The 17500-nt window shown below is 42.8% G+C and overlaps 1 protein-coding gene across 1 annotated transcript in view; it reads left to right on the forward strand.

Annotated features, from left to right (window-relative positions):
* The window catches only part of map1lc3c (microtubule-associated protein 1 light chain 3 gamma), a gene marked incomplete at both ends in the record, with an annotated part of 14916 nt that extends 1693 nt beyond the window's left edge, over nt 1-13223 (forward strand). The window contains one exon of the mRNA XM_083636019.1: nt 13046-13223. Coding sequence (XP_083492145.1) covers nt 13046-13223 — 178 coding nt within the window. The remainder of the gene's footprint in view (nt 1-13045) is intronic.
* Between the last annotated feature and the right edge of the window lie 4277 nt (nt 13224-17500).

Here is a 17500-nt window from a genome sequence, read left to right on the forward strand (position 1 = left end):
TTTTACAGACGCAAGTCCTAAACTCGCCGCTGTCTAATCTCTCATGTTGTCCAAAGTAAAATCCACATAGGGAATCCTAAGTATGTATTAAAATTCCAGTCTAATATTGATCTAAATTGACAATTTTTTGCTTATGTAAGTCCTGGTTCAAATCCTTTTATAGGGAATCTTAACTATTTATTAACATTCCAGTCCAATTATATGAATCAATCATTTGCCTATCCCTGACTTCAAGTTGGAATGAACACAAATAACATTATGAATTTCTAACGGCCGGCTATGGCGTTGTATGGATGCGTATAATGGAATAGTTTGAATTTAAGAGATGTTTGGTTCTGTCTTCAATTTAGAGATGGGATCCAGTGTTGAGATCTTAAACTCATTTAGGAAACCTTATCCTGTCACGGCAAACGCATCTTAAATATCCTAAAGTGAGATAGGATTTCATATTTAGGTTTCTGTACTGATCAGATCCCTGCTCACTTACGTATAGACTGGGTTTCTGTAAGTAGAGCAATGACTTGACTGAAGGCATTTAGGCTAGTTAAAATTGTTAGATGTGGACAAGATGTGAATGGAGATTTAATTATATCTACAAAATTCAAACTGCCATCTTTAACAGTGCTCTGTTCTGCCTCATGTGACTTTGACAGTCGGACAGATGCATGGCAGTTCCTTAATTTTGGGCCATCTTTGTAATGACACAGCAGAATCGTAAGTTAATTTTGGGCCGTCTTTGTAATGATGACGCAGCGGAATCGTCAGTGTGGGTCTGCTGTAGAGTAGCGGGTGAAACGCTGCCTCAGAGTGACTCAACACTTTGGTAGTTCTGGTAGATCGATTTAGTGGTAACTCCTAATATTTGTCACGGGAAAATCAACGATGACAACAATGTTAAAATATGCTGTGTAAAACCAGATCAATTTAAAAGTCCCAAAAGTATTCAGTTTAAATTTTATTTCCAAATCTCTCACGATCAGTTCTGCAGAAATGTAGTTTAGTTAAAAGTTTGTTCCCATTTTCTTCCCAATTGTACTTGGCCAATTCCCCCTGCCGTCTTGGCCGTTGCTTCCTCTGATACATGTGCAGTCGCCAGTCTTTTCACCTGACAGTGAGTGAGACATAACGCGTGGGAGGATCATGCTATTCCCCCCAGTTCTCCTCCCCCCGAACACATGCCCCAACTGACCAGAGGAGGCACTAGTGTAGTGATCAGGACTCAGACACGGCCAATTGTGTCCTGATTGGCCAGCACCAGCGGCTCCTAATTCAAATTAGTTCGAACCGCCGAGTGGACGCTTTGCCGTTCAGATGCTGCAGACTAGGGATGTTCATTTTGAAAATTTTCCATAATCGGTGAAAATTAACGATCAATTATCGATTATCGATCATATTAATACTTTTTTTTATATATTTTTTTCTTTCTTTTTTTTTACAAAATGAATGCCTATGGCAGAAAATACGAAAGACAATGTGTTCTCCTCAATGAACTCTTTATTTCAATGTGTCTCCTCTCCAACACTGCTGTCCCCGGCGCATGCCGGTGTGAATTCCCCATGTTTAAAACAGTTTTGTTGGCACAAAGGCCCGTGCCCAGCCAGAAAACTAGAGACTATATGAAGCTCCACCTCACGTTAGTCAGCTGTGCAATGGAGTGGGGCGAGGAGGAACGAATTCCACCCAAACCTAGTACAATTGTTTTTTTTTTTTTAAATAACAAAATCGATCCAAATTCCACAGGATCGATTCCAATCCTTAAAGGAGAACTTACCTCCAAAACACTTTTTTTCAGCTTTTAACCAATATATATGACTTTGGGGGTGATGTGTGAAGAATTCTGGTCAGAATTTCCACATTTGACACCAAACTGTTGCCATTTTACCATTTGTATCATTTTTCAGCAGCATATCTGGCATAAGCGCCCTCTAAGGGTCAAAGACTGCTTTTTTTTGTGCCCTCAAATGAATGGGATATTTGGTACAACCTGACGTCACGGTGGGTTTAGCGCGTGCATCTGGTGCATCTCCAAAGCCTATACAACTAGGCAAGATGGAAAAACCTTACTTAGTATCAGGCTCCAGAGGGCTCTAACTGAAGTAAAAAAAAATCTGTTTGCTCTTAAAATACTGAACCAAACGTCGTCAAAGTTGGCACATGTCTTAATTATAGTTAGTTTCCCGCTGAATGTGTCATTACTTTATTGATATCTTACCTGGATAAGCTCGAATGATGATGTTTATATTATCAGTCCGAGTTGCAAGCACTGTTTCCAGCCCAGGCAGGCGAGAGTCGTACTGTTACATGGACGAGCCCCAAGCTCCGCGGGCGCGCGCAGCAGGCCAGCAGCAGCTGGGCTCTCTGTGCTCAGAGCAGCAGAGAGAGCAGTCTGATATTTCCGCAAACAAATATGGTCGCAGTTTAGCGCACATGTAAAATATAACGCTATACTACGACGTGACAACGTGACAAAGCTTCTCTAAACACATCGGCTACTATCACCAATGATTTTGGACAGACTGAATGCGCGGAGGAGGAGAGATCTGCAGCTCTGCCCTGAGTAGCCCTGAGAGACACTCGCCTCGCTCCGACTACTGTGCCCGTCTGTGAAAAGCGTCCTGTCCAGTCGCACCTTCGCAAACAGATGCGGGATTCCCTCAATCCTGTACCCAATCTCAGACTGTATTCTCTAAATCGCACACCAGCTATTTCTGTCTACGTGGAGAAATCTCGCATTGTGTTACCCCAGAGCGAGAGGTTTGTCCTCACTGTGTGCTGTGTGCTGCGAGCAGCGAGGCTCTTAACGTAAGTTTAGACAAGCCACATGCAAGCCACGCACACACACATGGGACAAAATGGGACAAAAATAATTAAATTTCTAGTTCGCCACTGAATGGCCAAATTGATATAACTATCAACCATTTCAGGATTTTCTGTTTCCATACAGGCCACCAGCGTTGGCTAGTTGATGATATTTATAAAGATATCGCCCCTCTCAAATAAATTATTTTTGAGGCAGTATGCAAACTGTAATGGCGTCGATTTCCGAAAAAAAATCTTGACTTAACACAGCCAAAGAGTCTAGTATAGACAAGAGTATATGTAATTTCTTGGTTTTTTCAATAGGTATTTTCAAATCACTGTTCTAATACATATCTAGGGGGTAAGTCCTCCTTTAACGATCAATTATTGATTTTCGACAATTGATGAACATCCCTACTGCAGACTGAACCCTGATTGGACAGATTTCGGTCATTCTTTAGTGAGGGAGCCAATCGGGAGTGAGTCCAGCTGTGATGCGTTTCTGGACTTGGGCAAGGACCCTTGATAAGAAGGACAAGGCGTCATCACTGCACATCACAGCATTCAAATTTAGCTTCGGGGCCAGTTCTATTGAAGTGAATAGGGTTGGCAGGGTAAGTCTCACTATAGGTTGAGGCCACGTCTCGTCATAGGTTTAGCTGGCTCAGCCTGGCTGGGGGCGTGGTCAGGGTGGGGTAAAAACCCCCGTTCTATCCATTCAGCAAAGTTAGAATTTAGCTGATAGCCCAGCCCAGGCAGACACGATCGGGGATTTAATCACCGCAGTAAACGCACATCTGAGCAGACGTCTTGTGTTCTGCTCTAGAACCCCCAAACCTGTAGTTTAGAGCAGCAGCACCGTCTTTTGGTGAGTCAGCCCATGAGATATATGGGCAGGTTTACAGCACTCGCGCGCCAGCCGTTTAACATTTTGTGGGCGTTCCCAGACATGCGGACTGTCTCTATAAACCATCTTGTGTCGTTTCACCTTTTGATTGAAAAATGCTTCCACCAGATGAAAGAACGCATGAATGTGATGTTGACTGATGCTCTGTTCGGTCATGTATCATGATGTAGTTAGATTAGATTAGTAATCTAGCTCTATTTTAGATCAGACAGGGGCTTGAGTTGAGTTTATATGCAGCTGCTGGACAGAGCCATGATCTGTTTGGAGACCAATAACAATGAAAAGAAACACACATTTACAATAAAAAAACATCATTCAACATCAGTCTTTTTTATTTTTAATCAAAGCATTTTTCAATCAAAGATGAAATGACACAGATATGATGGTTTTTTATAGTGGGACTTACCCTGCCTGCCCCATTCACTTCAATAGAACTGGGGCCGGTTGCACAAAGCACCTTAAGTTAAGATTCTCCTTAGTCCGATTTTAAGGTGTCCATAAAATAAAATAGTTTGCACAAAACATCCTTAAAGGATGGCTTTCCCGTGGGGAATATGAATATATATTAAATCTCACGCCCCTAAGGTTTTCGAATCCGTTGAAATTTTTGAATTGCTTGTTCACAGCCAGAGATATCAACCGAAATCCACTCTGTGTGGGGGGGGGGGGGGGTGGAGGGGCGGGTGTGGGGACCCGAAATCCTACATCTCCCACAATGCACTGGGCTCGCGTGGCCTTCGTTTCCACGCCCACCCCTCAGGCATTTGGCTGATATCAAACTCCAGTAGGTGGCGGTAATGCACATATATGCTTGCCAACCTCCATAAAAGTCAAAGAAGAAGAAGAAGAAGAAGGCTTCGACATAAAAATATTTAGTAGAACAAGAAAAAAGAAAATTGCACCAAATTTAAACGGTAGTATATATGTCGGGAGATGTCTTCATTAAAAAAAAATCATGCATTTTAAGGCATTTTCCAAAGAGTTACGCGCATCTGATGTTGTAACTATTTCATGTAAAAATGTGTAAAAACGGGGACATTGCTCAGCGTTGATTTCGTTACTTCAACGCACCTACTACTAGATGTAAAATTTGACGAGCTTTCCAATGCCGCCAGTCCCGTGTCTGTACGTGCTTCCGTTCCCGAGATATGGTCTCTTTGCAAGGAGCTATGGAAAGCTAATATTAGCTACAGTAGGCTAGGCGGTGGAAAAAGATGGCTGCCTTTTGTTTTTCTTCAAGACCTCTGAAGGGGCGTGGAGGACCTCTAGAGGCGGGACCATGGCCCACAACAGTTGTAGTTCATAGGTGCTCGACTTCCGCAAGGCGGGGCATGACGACGCGTTTTGCGTCAGAGCGTCATGAAAATAATGTGAGAGATGGTTGATAGCTTTGGCAGTGAACAACCAATTTCAAAAATTTCAACGGATTCGAAAACCTTAGGGGCGTGAGATTTAATATATATTCATATTACCCACGGGAAAGCCATCCTTTAAATGTTCTCCGTCAGATGACCTTTGATGAAGAAATGCCTCCACCAAATGAAGGAACACACTTCAGAGAATGGGCTATGGATTTTCCTAATGTGTGCATTAAATTAGGTTGCTTTCTCACTGGGAACGATTGCTTTCGTTATGTTCCGCCCCCCTCCCCTCTCCCCCACTGGTCAGCTTTCACATTACAACATTTCTTCCGCACTCGGAAACGGAACAGAGTGCACTTGCATCATCAATATGCCTGGAGTTCATCCTCGCCCGTGTGTTGTCTATGTGGTTCAGAACAGTTGGCTTTCACACTCGCAAGTGTTCCGTGCCCGGGCACGCCAAAGCGCTCCCCAGAGACCACCTTTTCAAGTGGATCCTGTCACGGTTCCCTGTTGCGCGCCCGGGCGCAGAACGGAACGGAATGTTCACACTCGTCAAATGTTCCAAAACCGGGGTCAATTTGGGGACAAGTGTGCTCGGGATCGGTACCTTGGGTGCCAGTGTGAAAGCACCCTTAGTCTATTTTTTTATAAATTTGACACACCATGAGCCTCTGTAAATGATGTCTATAATCATGTTTGGAGGATATTTGGAGGTAAACGGCAAACGCACGACTCGGGAATAAAAATCAGACCGTGAAATTACAACCAAAAGAGTAATTCTACATTCTCTAGTCCAGAGGTTCTCAAATGTTTTTCAGACAAGGACCCCTTACAAGATAGAAAATATACTGGGGACCCCCTCATTCTGATTTGTGATTTTGGGCTAAGCTTAATTGTTTCCACGGTAACGTGCTTGACTTTTAAATTGATAGGTTTGTTAGATTAGAATGTAATCCATGAACCATTTTAGATTTAAAGCATCAAATATTTCCGTTGAACTATGAAGCTTTTGCAAAAAAAAGAAAATTTTGATTTTGATTTTCCTGAAAACCTTTCGCAGACGCCCTGGCAAAGTGCCATGGACCCCTGGGGGTCCCCGGACCCCCATTTGAGAACCACTGCTCTAGTCTAAATGAAATTAAGTTCCGACAATTCATGAATTTTCCTCGGGACCCCCGTGAAACCCCTCAAGGACCCTTGGTGGTCCCTGCACCCCATCTTGAGAACCACTGACCTAGACATAGAGAAGAAAAGTCCAGATGATGGTTATTCAAGACGTTGGGTCTTCAGCATGCCTGGCCTCAGCTCCTCGTGAAGCAGCTAATCCTGCAGAATGCAGAGAACACAGGGACTGTCTGCTGGACGTGACTCATGACTGGCTGCTGTGTCTCTCTGTCCATCGGGTTTGTCTGTCGCAGTGTTGGGGAGTAACTAGTTACTGTAGCTAAACTAATTTAGCGATAACTAGTAATCTAACTACTTTTTTAAATTTAGTAACTAAATTACAATGACTGACATTTAAATGGGCGAGTTATTAGGGCGTGAAAACAGACCACTTCAGAGGATTATCCGGTTTATGATCATCAGACGCAGTCCAGGGAGAGACGCCGCCTCCCTGCCTGGCAACAATGCTCCACACACAACTGCAGCCAGAGGCCCCACATGACCTTGAGTAGGCTACAAGCCTCAGAGGCTAATGACCTTTTGTAGGCTACAAGCCCCAGAGGTCAATGACCTTGAGTAGGCTACAAGCCCCAGAGGTCAATGACCTTGAGTCAACTGTAAGCCCCAGAGGCCAATGACCTTGAGTAGGCTATAAGCCCCAGAGGCCAATGACCTTGAGTAGGCTATAAGCCCCAGAGGCCAATGACCTTGAGTAGGCTATTCACCTTATGTTCAGACGCGGCAGTGGGCCAAATTCTTTCGTGTCGTGTTAACACTTCCGGCGGTCACGGCGCGAAATATAAAAGCATGTAGAGGAAGAGTTGTTTTTGTAGCGGACAGTGCAGGGGGTAAAACAAAGAACGTAGGCTACTACTTTGAGCTCGGTACACAGGAAGCAAGCGGAGTATCCACTGTTAGCCAGGTCAGATAACGTTATCATCGACAATGACGAGCACTTTCTTGTAAAACATACCTGGACTCCAACAAAGAAAGCTTCAGATTGTTTTCTCTCCACTTACGTTAGCCACTTACGTCTATAAGACCCGCAGACGTTAACGTAATTCCCTGGAATGCGAGACTTAACGAGCCAGTTACATGGCGTTGCATTCTTAGACATTGCCGTTTGCATTTATTTGGTATGTTGCATGTCAGCTAAATTGGCTAAATTATTAGTTAATTCAGAGTTAGATGATATTGGAGCAGCCAGCCATTTTCTTTTTCTTTTCTTTTTTGCCCGAAGTCGTCGCACGACCACACAACCCCGTCAAATGGGCGTGGCTACATAAGGTGAATAAGCCCCAGAGGCTAATGACCTTGAGGAGACTGTAAGCCCCAGAGGCTAATGACCTTGACAGTATGTTTTGTCCACACTGTCCCACAGCAACACTAAAATGTATTAATTGTAATTAATGTATTACACATTAATACGACAATCAAAACCACTTGAAAGTAATGCAAAGTTACTTTCCCCAGTAACTAATTTCTTTTATGCAGTAATTTCTTTACGAGACAAGTAACTAACTACTAATTTTCAGTAAGTTGCGCAACACTGGTCAACACGCTGTCTGCCTGTTAGCAGGACATCTGGAACCCGGGCCTAGGCTATAGTTAGCCGTCTGGGCTGTGGGTGAGCATCTATACTAGTCTTTGTGGTTTGTCTGGGCTGTGGGTGAGCGTCTATACTAGTCTTTGTGGTTTGTCTGGGCTGTGGGTGAGCGTCTATACTAGTAGTTAGAGAATTTTAGCAAAATGCTTGGACCATCTGTGAAAAAATTTACTACCAATAGCTTTCTTCACCAATGTGTTCTTATAGGTGTCTAGAATCACCTCTCAATTAGTGCAAACCCAAATCCTCGTGGAAAATCCTGGAGAGCCAATCAAAGTTAAGGTGCCCCGAGGGCTTGGGTGAAAAATATGATAAAAATTAAAAGTCTAAAATTAACTTGTGGGGTGTCTAACTAGGGGTTTTCAGGGGTGCTGAATCCATTCCAAACATTATTTTTGAGTAAAAATGTCTCCCTGACCATATGATATTGGTATATTGGTTAGTGTTATGTAAAGCACAGTGTATAATCAACAGGATTTTCCACGAGGATTTGGGTTTGCACTAATTGAGAGGTGATTCTAGACACCTATAAGAACACATTGGTGAAGAAAGCTATTGGTAGTAAATTTTTTCACAGATGGTCCAAGCATTTTGCTAAAATTCTCTAACTATAGTCTTTGTGGTTTGTCGGCACCTTGTCGGCTGACTCTAATCTACATGTTGAATTGGCATCGGGCCGTCGGTGAAGGAGATCACTGATTGGCTGGTGGTCAGCTTAAGTGAAGCAGTGCAGGAGAAGAGAGGGCACGCGCAAAATGTTCTTATTTTTTCAACTTCATCTCAGCTGATGATTCCAAAACACGACATGCCTTCAGGAAAGCGGCGCTTGAGCCTGTCGCTGCATGATATCAGCCTTTAGTAGCCTGGTAAACCAGACGGTCACGTGACACTCTGGTAAACCAGACGGTCACGTGACACTCTGGTAAACCAGACGGTCATGTGACCTCACATTTCATTTAGCTCTACCAGACCGTCTGGCCTCAAGCTTTCACCCAGTGTTTGCAGTGGGCGGGAGTTGGGCGGGTGTACTTGCCTTGACAGACAACTCCTTCAGCCAATCAGCGTTGGATCCAGTCAAATCCACTTGGGGCGGCGAAAACATAGTTTCCCCTGAGAAAGTCCGCTGTTGCACATTCCTGTATATTTAATTGTTATTGAGTCTATTTCTGCAGTAACTGCACTTTATGGCTGTTTAAACTCGACAAACGTTGACAAACTGCTCGAGGCAGACAGCCACGGAGGAAGCCATTACTGTTTTGCCAATTTTCCTGATCGGCTGGTTACGATGTCAACTACAAGGCGGGGCACTGATTGGCTGGAACACTTTCTACTTTCTGTAAACACCCTCCCAGGGCTGGAGGCCAGACCGGCCTTAACCTGGGTAAACCCAGCCTCCACGTGACCTGTGTGCCATCAGTCACGTTACAGGCATAGTCTGTGACGTCACATTGAAGGCTGGGTTCACCCAGGCTAAGACGGTCTGGTAGAATGAAATGAAATGCGAGTTGGTTTACCAGGCTAAACCTTTAGTGCGGTTTCTCCTTATTTCTTTGACTCCGCCTCATCCTTTCTCCTTCACAAGACCATACAAGGGCTGACAACCAGCAGTTAGCCTTCAGGTGATGTGAGGCCATGCAGCAGTTAGTCTTCAGGTGATGTGAGGCCATGCAGCAGTTAGTCTTCAGGTGATGTGAGGCCATGCAGCAGTTAGCCTTCAGGTGATGTGAGGCCATGCAGCAGTTAGTCTTCAGGTGATGTGAGGCCATGCAGCAGTTAGCCTTCAGGTGATGTGAGGCCATGCAGCAGTTAGTCTTCAGGTGATGTGAGGCCATGCAGCAGTTAGTCTTCAGGTGATGTGAGGACATGCAGCAGTTAGCCTTCAGGTGATGTGAGGTCATGCAGCAGTTAGCCTTCAGGTGATGTGATGCCATGCAGCAGTTAGTCTTCAGGTGATGTGAGGTCATGCAGCAGTTAGCCTTCAGGTGACATGAGGCCATGCAGCAGTTAGTCTTCAGGTGACATGAGGCCATGCAGCAGTTAGTCTTCAGGTGACATGAGGCCATGCAGCAGTTAGTCTTCAGGTGACGTGAGGCCATGCAGCAGTTAGTCTTCAGGTGATGTGAGGCCATGCAGCAGTTAGTCTTCAGGTGACATGAGGACATGCAGCAGTTAGTCTTCAGGTGACGTGAGGCCATGCAGCAGTTAGCCTTCAGGTGATGTGAGGCCATGCAGCAGTTAGTCTTCAGGTGACGTGTGGCCATGCAGCAGTTAGCCTTCAGGTGACGTGAGGCCATGCATCAGTTAGTCTTCAGGTGATGTGAGGTCATGCAGCAGTTAGCCTTCAGGTGATGTGAGGCCATGCAGCAGTTAGTCTTCAGGTGACGTGAGGCCATGCAGCAGTTAGCCTTCAGGTGACATGAGGCCATGCATCAGTTAGTCTTCAGGTGATGTGAGGTCATGCAGCAGTTAGCCTTCAGGTGACATGAGGCCATGCAGCAGTTAACCTTCAGGTGATGTGAGGCCATGCAGCAGTTAGCCTTCAGGTGACATGAGGCCATGCAGCAGTTAGTCTTCAGGTGATGTGAGGCCATGCAGCAGTTAGTCTTCAGGTGACATGAGGCCATGCAGCAGTTTGCCTTCAGGTGACGTGAGGCCATGCAGCAGTTAGTCTTCAGGTGACATGAGGCCATGCAGCTGTTAGTCTTCAGGTGATGTGAGGACATGCAGCAGTTAGTCTTCAGGTGACGTGAGGCCATGCAGCAGTTAGTCTTCAGGAGATGTGAGGCCATGCAGCAGTTAGTCTTCAGGTGATGTGAGGACATGCAGCAGTTAGTCTTCAGGTGACGTGAGGCCATGCAGCAGTTAGTCTTCAGGTGATGTGAGGCCATGCAGCAGTTAGTCTTCAGGTGACATGAGGCCATGCAGCAGTTAGTCTTCAGGTGATGTGAGGCCATGCAGCAGTTAGTCTTCAGGTGACATGAGGCCATGCAGCAGTTAGTCTTCAGGTGACGTGAGGCCATGCAGCAGTTATATTATTCTGCAGTGCAAAGTATTCTTATCACGTTGACTGATGTAAAATTTATGTTGCACTATTTACTATTTACTATCTATTGTTGCTGCTTTATGGAGGCAATGCCCTCATTTTTTACTTGAACTCGATCACTCCTGGAGTGTGTGTCTCTGTGTCACCTGATGTCTGATGATGCTGACGTTTTTGTACTATATGTCCACATGTAGGGCTGCAACAACTAATCGATTAAATCGATTAAAATCGATTATTAAATTCGTTGGCAACGAATTTGATTATCGATTCGTTGCCTTTTTGGCAATTTTTTTTTTTTTTTTTTTTTTTTCATATTTCATTTGAGTTAAATTCAGATTATTGAAACTGGATTAGCCTGACCAGTTCTACTTGTTTAACAAGCTGAAGCATATGCTCTGCCTGTAATTCAAGAGAAGTCTGCCTTTTAATTTCATATTTAATTTTAGTTCAATTCAGATGATTGAAACTGGATTAGCATGGCCCCAGTTTAATTAAAAGTTATGACCAGTTTAACTAAAAATCATATAGCCTGCCTGTGATTCCTTTTTATTTCATATTAGTTAAATTCAGACTATTGAAACTGGATTAGCATGACCAGGTTCACTTTTATTATTATTATTATTATTATTATTATTATTATTATTAACTTGTTTAAAAACATATAGGCATGTAATTCAAGATAAGTCTGCATTTTATTTCATATTTCATACAGTTTAAATAAGACTTTCTGAGCATGACCAGTTTGACTTGTTTAAATTTAAAAACATATAGGCCTGTAATTCAAGTCTGCCTTATTTCAATTGGTTTTTAGCTTTAGTTGCACTTCTGTTGCACTTTTTTGTTCATTTGAAGTTTATAACAGTGCATGAAGGCATTGTGTATTAAATTAATGCGCTATTTTTTGTGCAATTAATTTGAGTGGTTCAAAAAAAAATCCGAAATTTGGGTCGCGACTTCATGACAAGGAAAATAGTGGGTCCTGAGGCTACACCAGTTGAGAACCACTGCGTTAAAGCACTTTATTTAAGAAGATATGAAGATATCTTTTGCACTTACACCATACATTTGTATGTATTTTGTATTCGTTCATGCCCTGTCAAAGCTATTTGATGTAGCAAAGCCCGGTGAGTTTTTGTTTAACAAAAAAAAAGTCGTTTTTCAATAAACGGATGGAAACAATATCAGTGCATTTTTTAATCCGATTAATCGAACAAATAATCACCGATTAATCGATTATCAAAATAATCGTTAGTTGCAGCCCTATCCACATGCCTGCTGCAAACCAAATTTCCTTCGGGATATCAATAAAGTTGAAGTTGAAGTTAGTCTTCAGGGGCCAGTTGCACCAACTGGTCTTACACTGGTCTTAAGCTAAGTTGGTCGTAACTTTACGACCTAACAGCTACGCCGGTTGCACCAAGACGGCTTAAGCCTTATTTTCACTACGACCAGGCGTAACTCTTACGCCTGGTCAGGAGGAGGCATAGCGCCTGCCTGTAACGGAGATCTCCGTGTCTTATCAGCGGAGACCTTTTTGAGTCCTTACCGTCATCGTCGTAACACAGCCAGTTCTCCGTCTTTTGAAGCATGATGTTGGATTACAACAAACTAGTTGTGTGGCTTAGCCTTCCCAAATGTTGCCGTTAATTTTTTAGAATTTAATACATAGAATTGGGAATGTTACATTCAATTTCATTCAGACTGTCTGTCTGGCTCAATCGCCGCCATTTTTCCCCTGGAGCGAGGGAGGGTGGGATGAGGGAGGGTGTAGTGATGCACATACAGTAGTGGCACAGTGACGCTCCAAGCAGGTCGCAAGGCACATTTTTGCAAAATCATCCAATCAGGGTGCATTCCCTGGCAATTCACATGGACGCGCATTGCTACGACCAGCATAGTTAAGACCAGACGTAAGCCGTGTTGGTGCAACAGGCATAAATCCACTCTAAAGACTGGTCTTAACTAAGACCGACGTAGGAGTTACGGCCAGGCATAGTTAAGACCACTTGGTCCAACCGGCCCCAGGTGACATGAGGCCATGCAGCAGTTAGCCTTCAGGTGACATGAGGCCACGCAGCAGTTGGCCTTCGTTGCTGCTAAAGTTCTTTCTAGTTCTGGCTGAGTGTCTGGGGCTTAATCCTTGCATCTGCCTCCCTGCTCAGGAACCGCATGGACCTGCTGCCGACTCAGGCCTTCTACCTGCTGGTGGACAGCAGCGGTCTGGCCAGCATGTCTCTCACCATGGCCCAGGTCTACAAGGACCACAAGGACCAGGACGGCTTCCTCTACATGACCTACGCCTCACAGGAGATGTTCGGTCACATTACCTACGCCTCGTAGGAGATGTTGGGCCGCTGAGGGGAGGGGAGGTGGGGGTCTGAGTATTGGAGGCTGTCGGCCTCTTCGTTCAGGTGTAAATAGCAAAAAATGTTTTTTTTTCCTGTATATAAGATTTTAATATTTGATACATGTTGGTTATTTTTGAGCGCTTGTACACTTGATCCAATAAATCTTTAACTATATGAACATGTGGCTGTGACGTTGTAGTTCAGATGCGTTTACTTGGTTATGCTGCGTTTCACACATGTAGTCCAATACGATGGATCACCCCTTCAATTCAAGTAGGTGAGTCACGTTAACTTGTGGCAAACGCTGCATATTGCAAATAATCAAAAATGTGTGGTGGTCTGGGAGAAGCCTTCACGTGTCAGTAGTGTAATGTAACAAAGTATTAATACTTAAGTACAGTACTTAAGTATTCTTGCTGAGTATCTGTACTTTACTCGAGTATTTATATTTCAGTCAACTTTCACTTTTACTCCACTACATTTCCCCCAACCATCTTAGTTACAAAGTCAAATGAGAAATTGGGTAGCCTGCAAGCAATCATCAGCGCTCCTAGTTTGCAAGTTACGTTAGTCACAATCCACACACCATTCCAGTTGGTGGCTGTAATGCAACATAACATTGTTTGTGAACCGCTATAAAACCTCAAGAAGAAATAGACTTCCGCTCAAGGCCATGCATCTATTTTGCTTTCCTTTTTTAATGGCATTTACTTGTACTTTTACTTTCAATACTTAAGTACATTTAATATCAGAAAATTACTTTTCATACCAGAAAATATCAGCTACTTAGACTTTTACTCAAGAACTACTAAATATTTGAGTGATGTGCCATGAGTTAAAGGATTGAACATGTTGAATCTGACCGAACGTTTCCAAACAAGGACAGCCAGCCGTGGCACACCAAACTGTTGTAGAATGTTTGATTGGGCCATGGGCTTAAAAACGACAATGTTTAGATGTGCAGTAGATCAAAACGTTGTTTCATCCAAATCTGTCCGCACTGCTCCTGTGACTCCTTCCTTACCTGTTATATTTGTTCGTTTTGGTGGAATGTTACTGTAGAAATTGTAATGTGGTGGAATATTTAAAGCCGTTTTCCCCCACATTTTAGTCTTTGGATCATATGAGTTTGAAGGCTCAGAGATCTTGGCTATTTCAGCACTATGCAATTGATACTATCCACCAATGAGAGAATTAATTAAAGCCGGAGTGCAGGTAACATTATTTACACCAGGAACAGGATTGGGTTTCTAAATGGGACTTCCTAAAAACACAGAAGGTCCGCATATACTGAGGCTCCATGGTTCTTTATTTGCAACATTTCCATCTCAAAGATCTTTGTCAAGCAATGGGTGAGACGGTGAGAGGCATGACTTACTGTACATACAGGCGAGCAGTAATCAGCCTGGATCAATGACACCTGCTGCTCCCAGCACCAGGGAGGGACCAGCAAGGAGCCACAGATGGTGTTCACACATACGTGAAAAAGTATGGAAACAAGAGAAACCACAAGCAGAACCTGATAGAATATGACCATTTTGCTGAAAAGGAGAAAGAGTTAGGCTATGAAAAATGAGTTAATTGAAAACAATCTTTTTTAGAGCCTATTCAATCACCAAATTTGCCATACAGTATGTCAGGTGTCTGCATGACAAGAATTCTATAAGAATGGTTAGATGTGGGCAGGGCCAATTTTACACTTCATGGGCCCTGGCCGCTATTCATCTCTGCAGGGCCCCCCCCTCAAGCGGAAGGGAGTGTTTTTTTTTTAACCTTTTTTAGCCGTATTTAAAGGAATATCTCATTTTAAATCAACATTAGGATTATACTGTTGTGATGTCATTATTCAGTATATTCTCCTTTTCTCACTAACTTTCATGTCACCACCTGCTCTCCTGTCAGCATTCTAACTTACAAACACAAACTGTAGGTTTAGCCATCATGTTCTTTCATAAACAGCCTGATTGGAAAGAAAACATTGCCACTGAGATGTCACAACAAGCACTTTTATTATTATTATTTAGTATTTATTATTGCTGTTATTATTACAGTGCACACACACATGGTTATTCAATTATTGCACAAATCAATCAAGCACTATTCAAGTCTGTTCGTACCTGAAATGTCTTCTTCCTGACTTTTGCCGTGAAAATCGGCCCAGGATGTGGGAGTGGGATTTATATATATATTTTTTTTTTTGTAAGAAAATCACATTTATAATTATTTATATTGAGATCGAAATGTTGCAAATAAAGAGCCACTGATGGAGCCTCAGTGTGTGGACCTTCTGTCTTTGTTCCAGTTACCTTTTGTCCAGCACCTGTGGTTTTGCAGGACGTAGCAGTGCATGCTGGGCTATATTATGTCTGGGATTGCATGTGGGTCCAATAGGATAGGAAATATTGACAAATTGATAGTGGCCATTTTGAAAAATGTCTGCCATGGACACCAGGGGGCAGATTTGCGATGCCCCAATATCCAGTTTTGTTCAGAATATATATCTGAACACATCTGCAAAATGTGGTGCTTTTATCACAAAATGAAGGATTGGTCTCATATATGGAGCTATGCCGCCCCACTAGAGGCCGTTTTCTCAAAACCATTGTTTGGAAACAGTCAAGACATAAAGGGATGCAGGTCACTCAAAGATAATTTTGATATCAGCAGAAAGCAACATTATCCTCTTTGTATTACTTTCACCAGTAACTAATGTTAGGGATTACAATTAGCAAAAAATAATTATATTACAGTTACTAATCCAAGTAACTTAAAGTTACTGCAATACTTGTGCAATACCAGTGCTGCACAGAGCTAAAACCAAAGTAGAACAAAATCACTCATGAGTGGAAATAGCAGCACTCCAAAAATTAAAACACAAGACTTTGCTCAAATTTAAAAAAGTTGTTTATTCAAGGCTAACGTGTTTGGGCATGTGCCTTCATCAGAGCATCATACAGAATGATGGTATCAGCCTCTTTTTACAATGAGATACTTGTTTCAAATCAATACAAAATAGAAATATAGCACTTAATAGAAAAAAGTACATTTTCATAACAGTGACTTCATGAAAAGTTGATAAAGACAGTATATATATTTTTTTTATAATAGTGAGATTAGGCTATATTCTAGGAAAATCATGTTTCACAATAATTCTGAAATCCAGGGATACTTGAGTCAACATCAAGGCATACAGACAACAAGGAACTGTAGACAATACTATAATAAATCAAGGACAATGTGCTCAGACCCAGGAAGTGACAAGGAGCTGTAGAGTAGAGGCAACATATCAACAGCAGCAAGCTGTATGGGTCCCAATAATAGACAACAACACATATGTTGGGCAAACAAAAAGATGTGTGAAACTACACTTCTCTGAACACAAAAGTGCAATCCGCACAGGAAATGTAGAATCTGCTATAGCAAAGCTTTATCTTGAAGCAAACCATGTCTCTCCATCCACCCTCAGGTTTGTTGGGATAGAACAAGTCACAGCTCCACCTAGAGGGGGAAACCTCCCCAAACTCCTGTCTCAAAGAGATATGTTTTGGACCCATCAGTTGACTTATGATAGAAGACACTTTAAACTGTGTTCTGATAGAAGACACTTTAAACTGTGTTCTGATAGAAGACACTTTAAACTGTGTTCTGATAGAAGACACTATAAACTGTGTTCTGATAGAAGACACTTTAAACTCTGTTCTGATAGAAGACACTTTAAACTGTGTTCTGATAGAAGACACTTTAAACTCTGTTCTGATAGAAGACACTTTAAACTGTGTTCTGATAGAAGACACTTTAAACTCTGTTCTGATAGAAGACACTTTAAACATTGTTCTGATAGAAGACACTTTAAACTGTGTTCTGATAGAAGACACTTTAAACTCTGTTCTGAGAGAAGACACTTTAAACTCTGTTCTGATAGAAGACACTTTAAACTCTGTTCTGAGAGAAGACACATTAAACTGTTCTGATAGAAGACACTTTAAACTGTGTTCTGATAGAAGACACTTTAAACTGTGTTCTGATAGGGGCGGCTTTAGCTCAGGAGGTAGAGCGGGTCGGCCAATGACGCAAGGGTTGGCGGTTCGATCCCCGCTCCCTCCCAGCTGCCGTCGCTGTGTCCTTGGGCAAGACACTTAACCCTCCTTGCTCCGTGGCAGCCTGCCGCCATTGGTGTATGAATGGGTGAATGTAGACTATCTACTGATTGTAAAGCGCTTTGGATAAAAGCGCTATATAAATGCAGGCCATTTACCATTTACCATTTCT

This window comes from Poromitra crassiceps (genome assembly GCF_964638095.1).
Source record: "Poromitra crassiceps genome assembly, chromosome: 4".
In the NCBI taxonomy this organism is placed as follows: Eukaryota; Metazoa; Chordata; class Actinopteri; order Beryciformes; family Melamphaidae; genus Poromitra; species Poromitra crassiceps.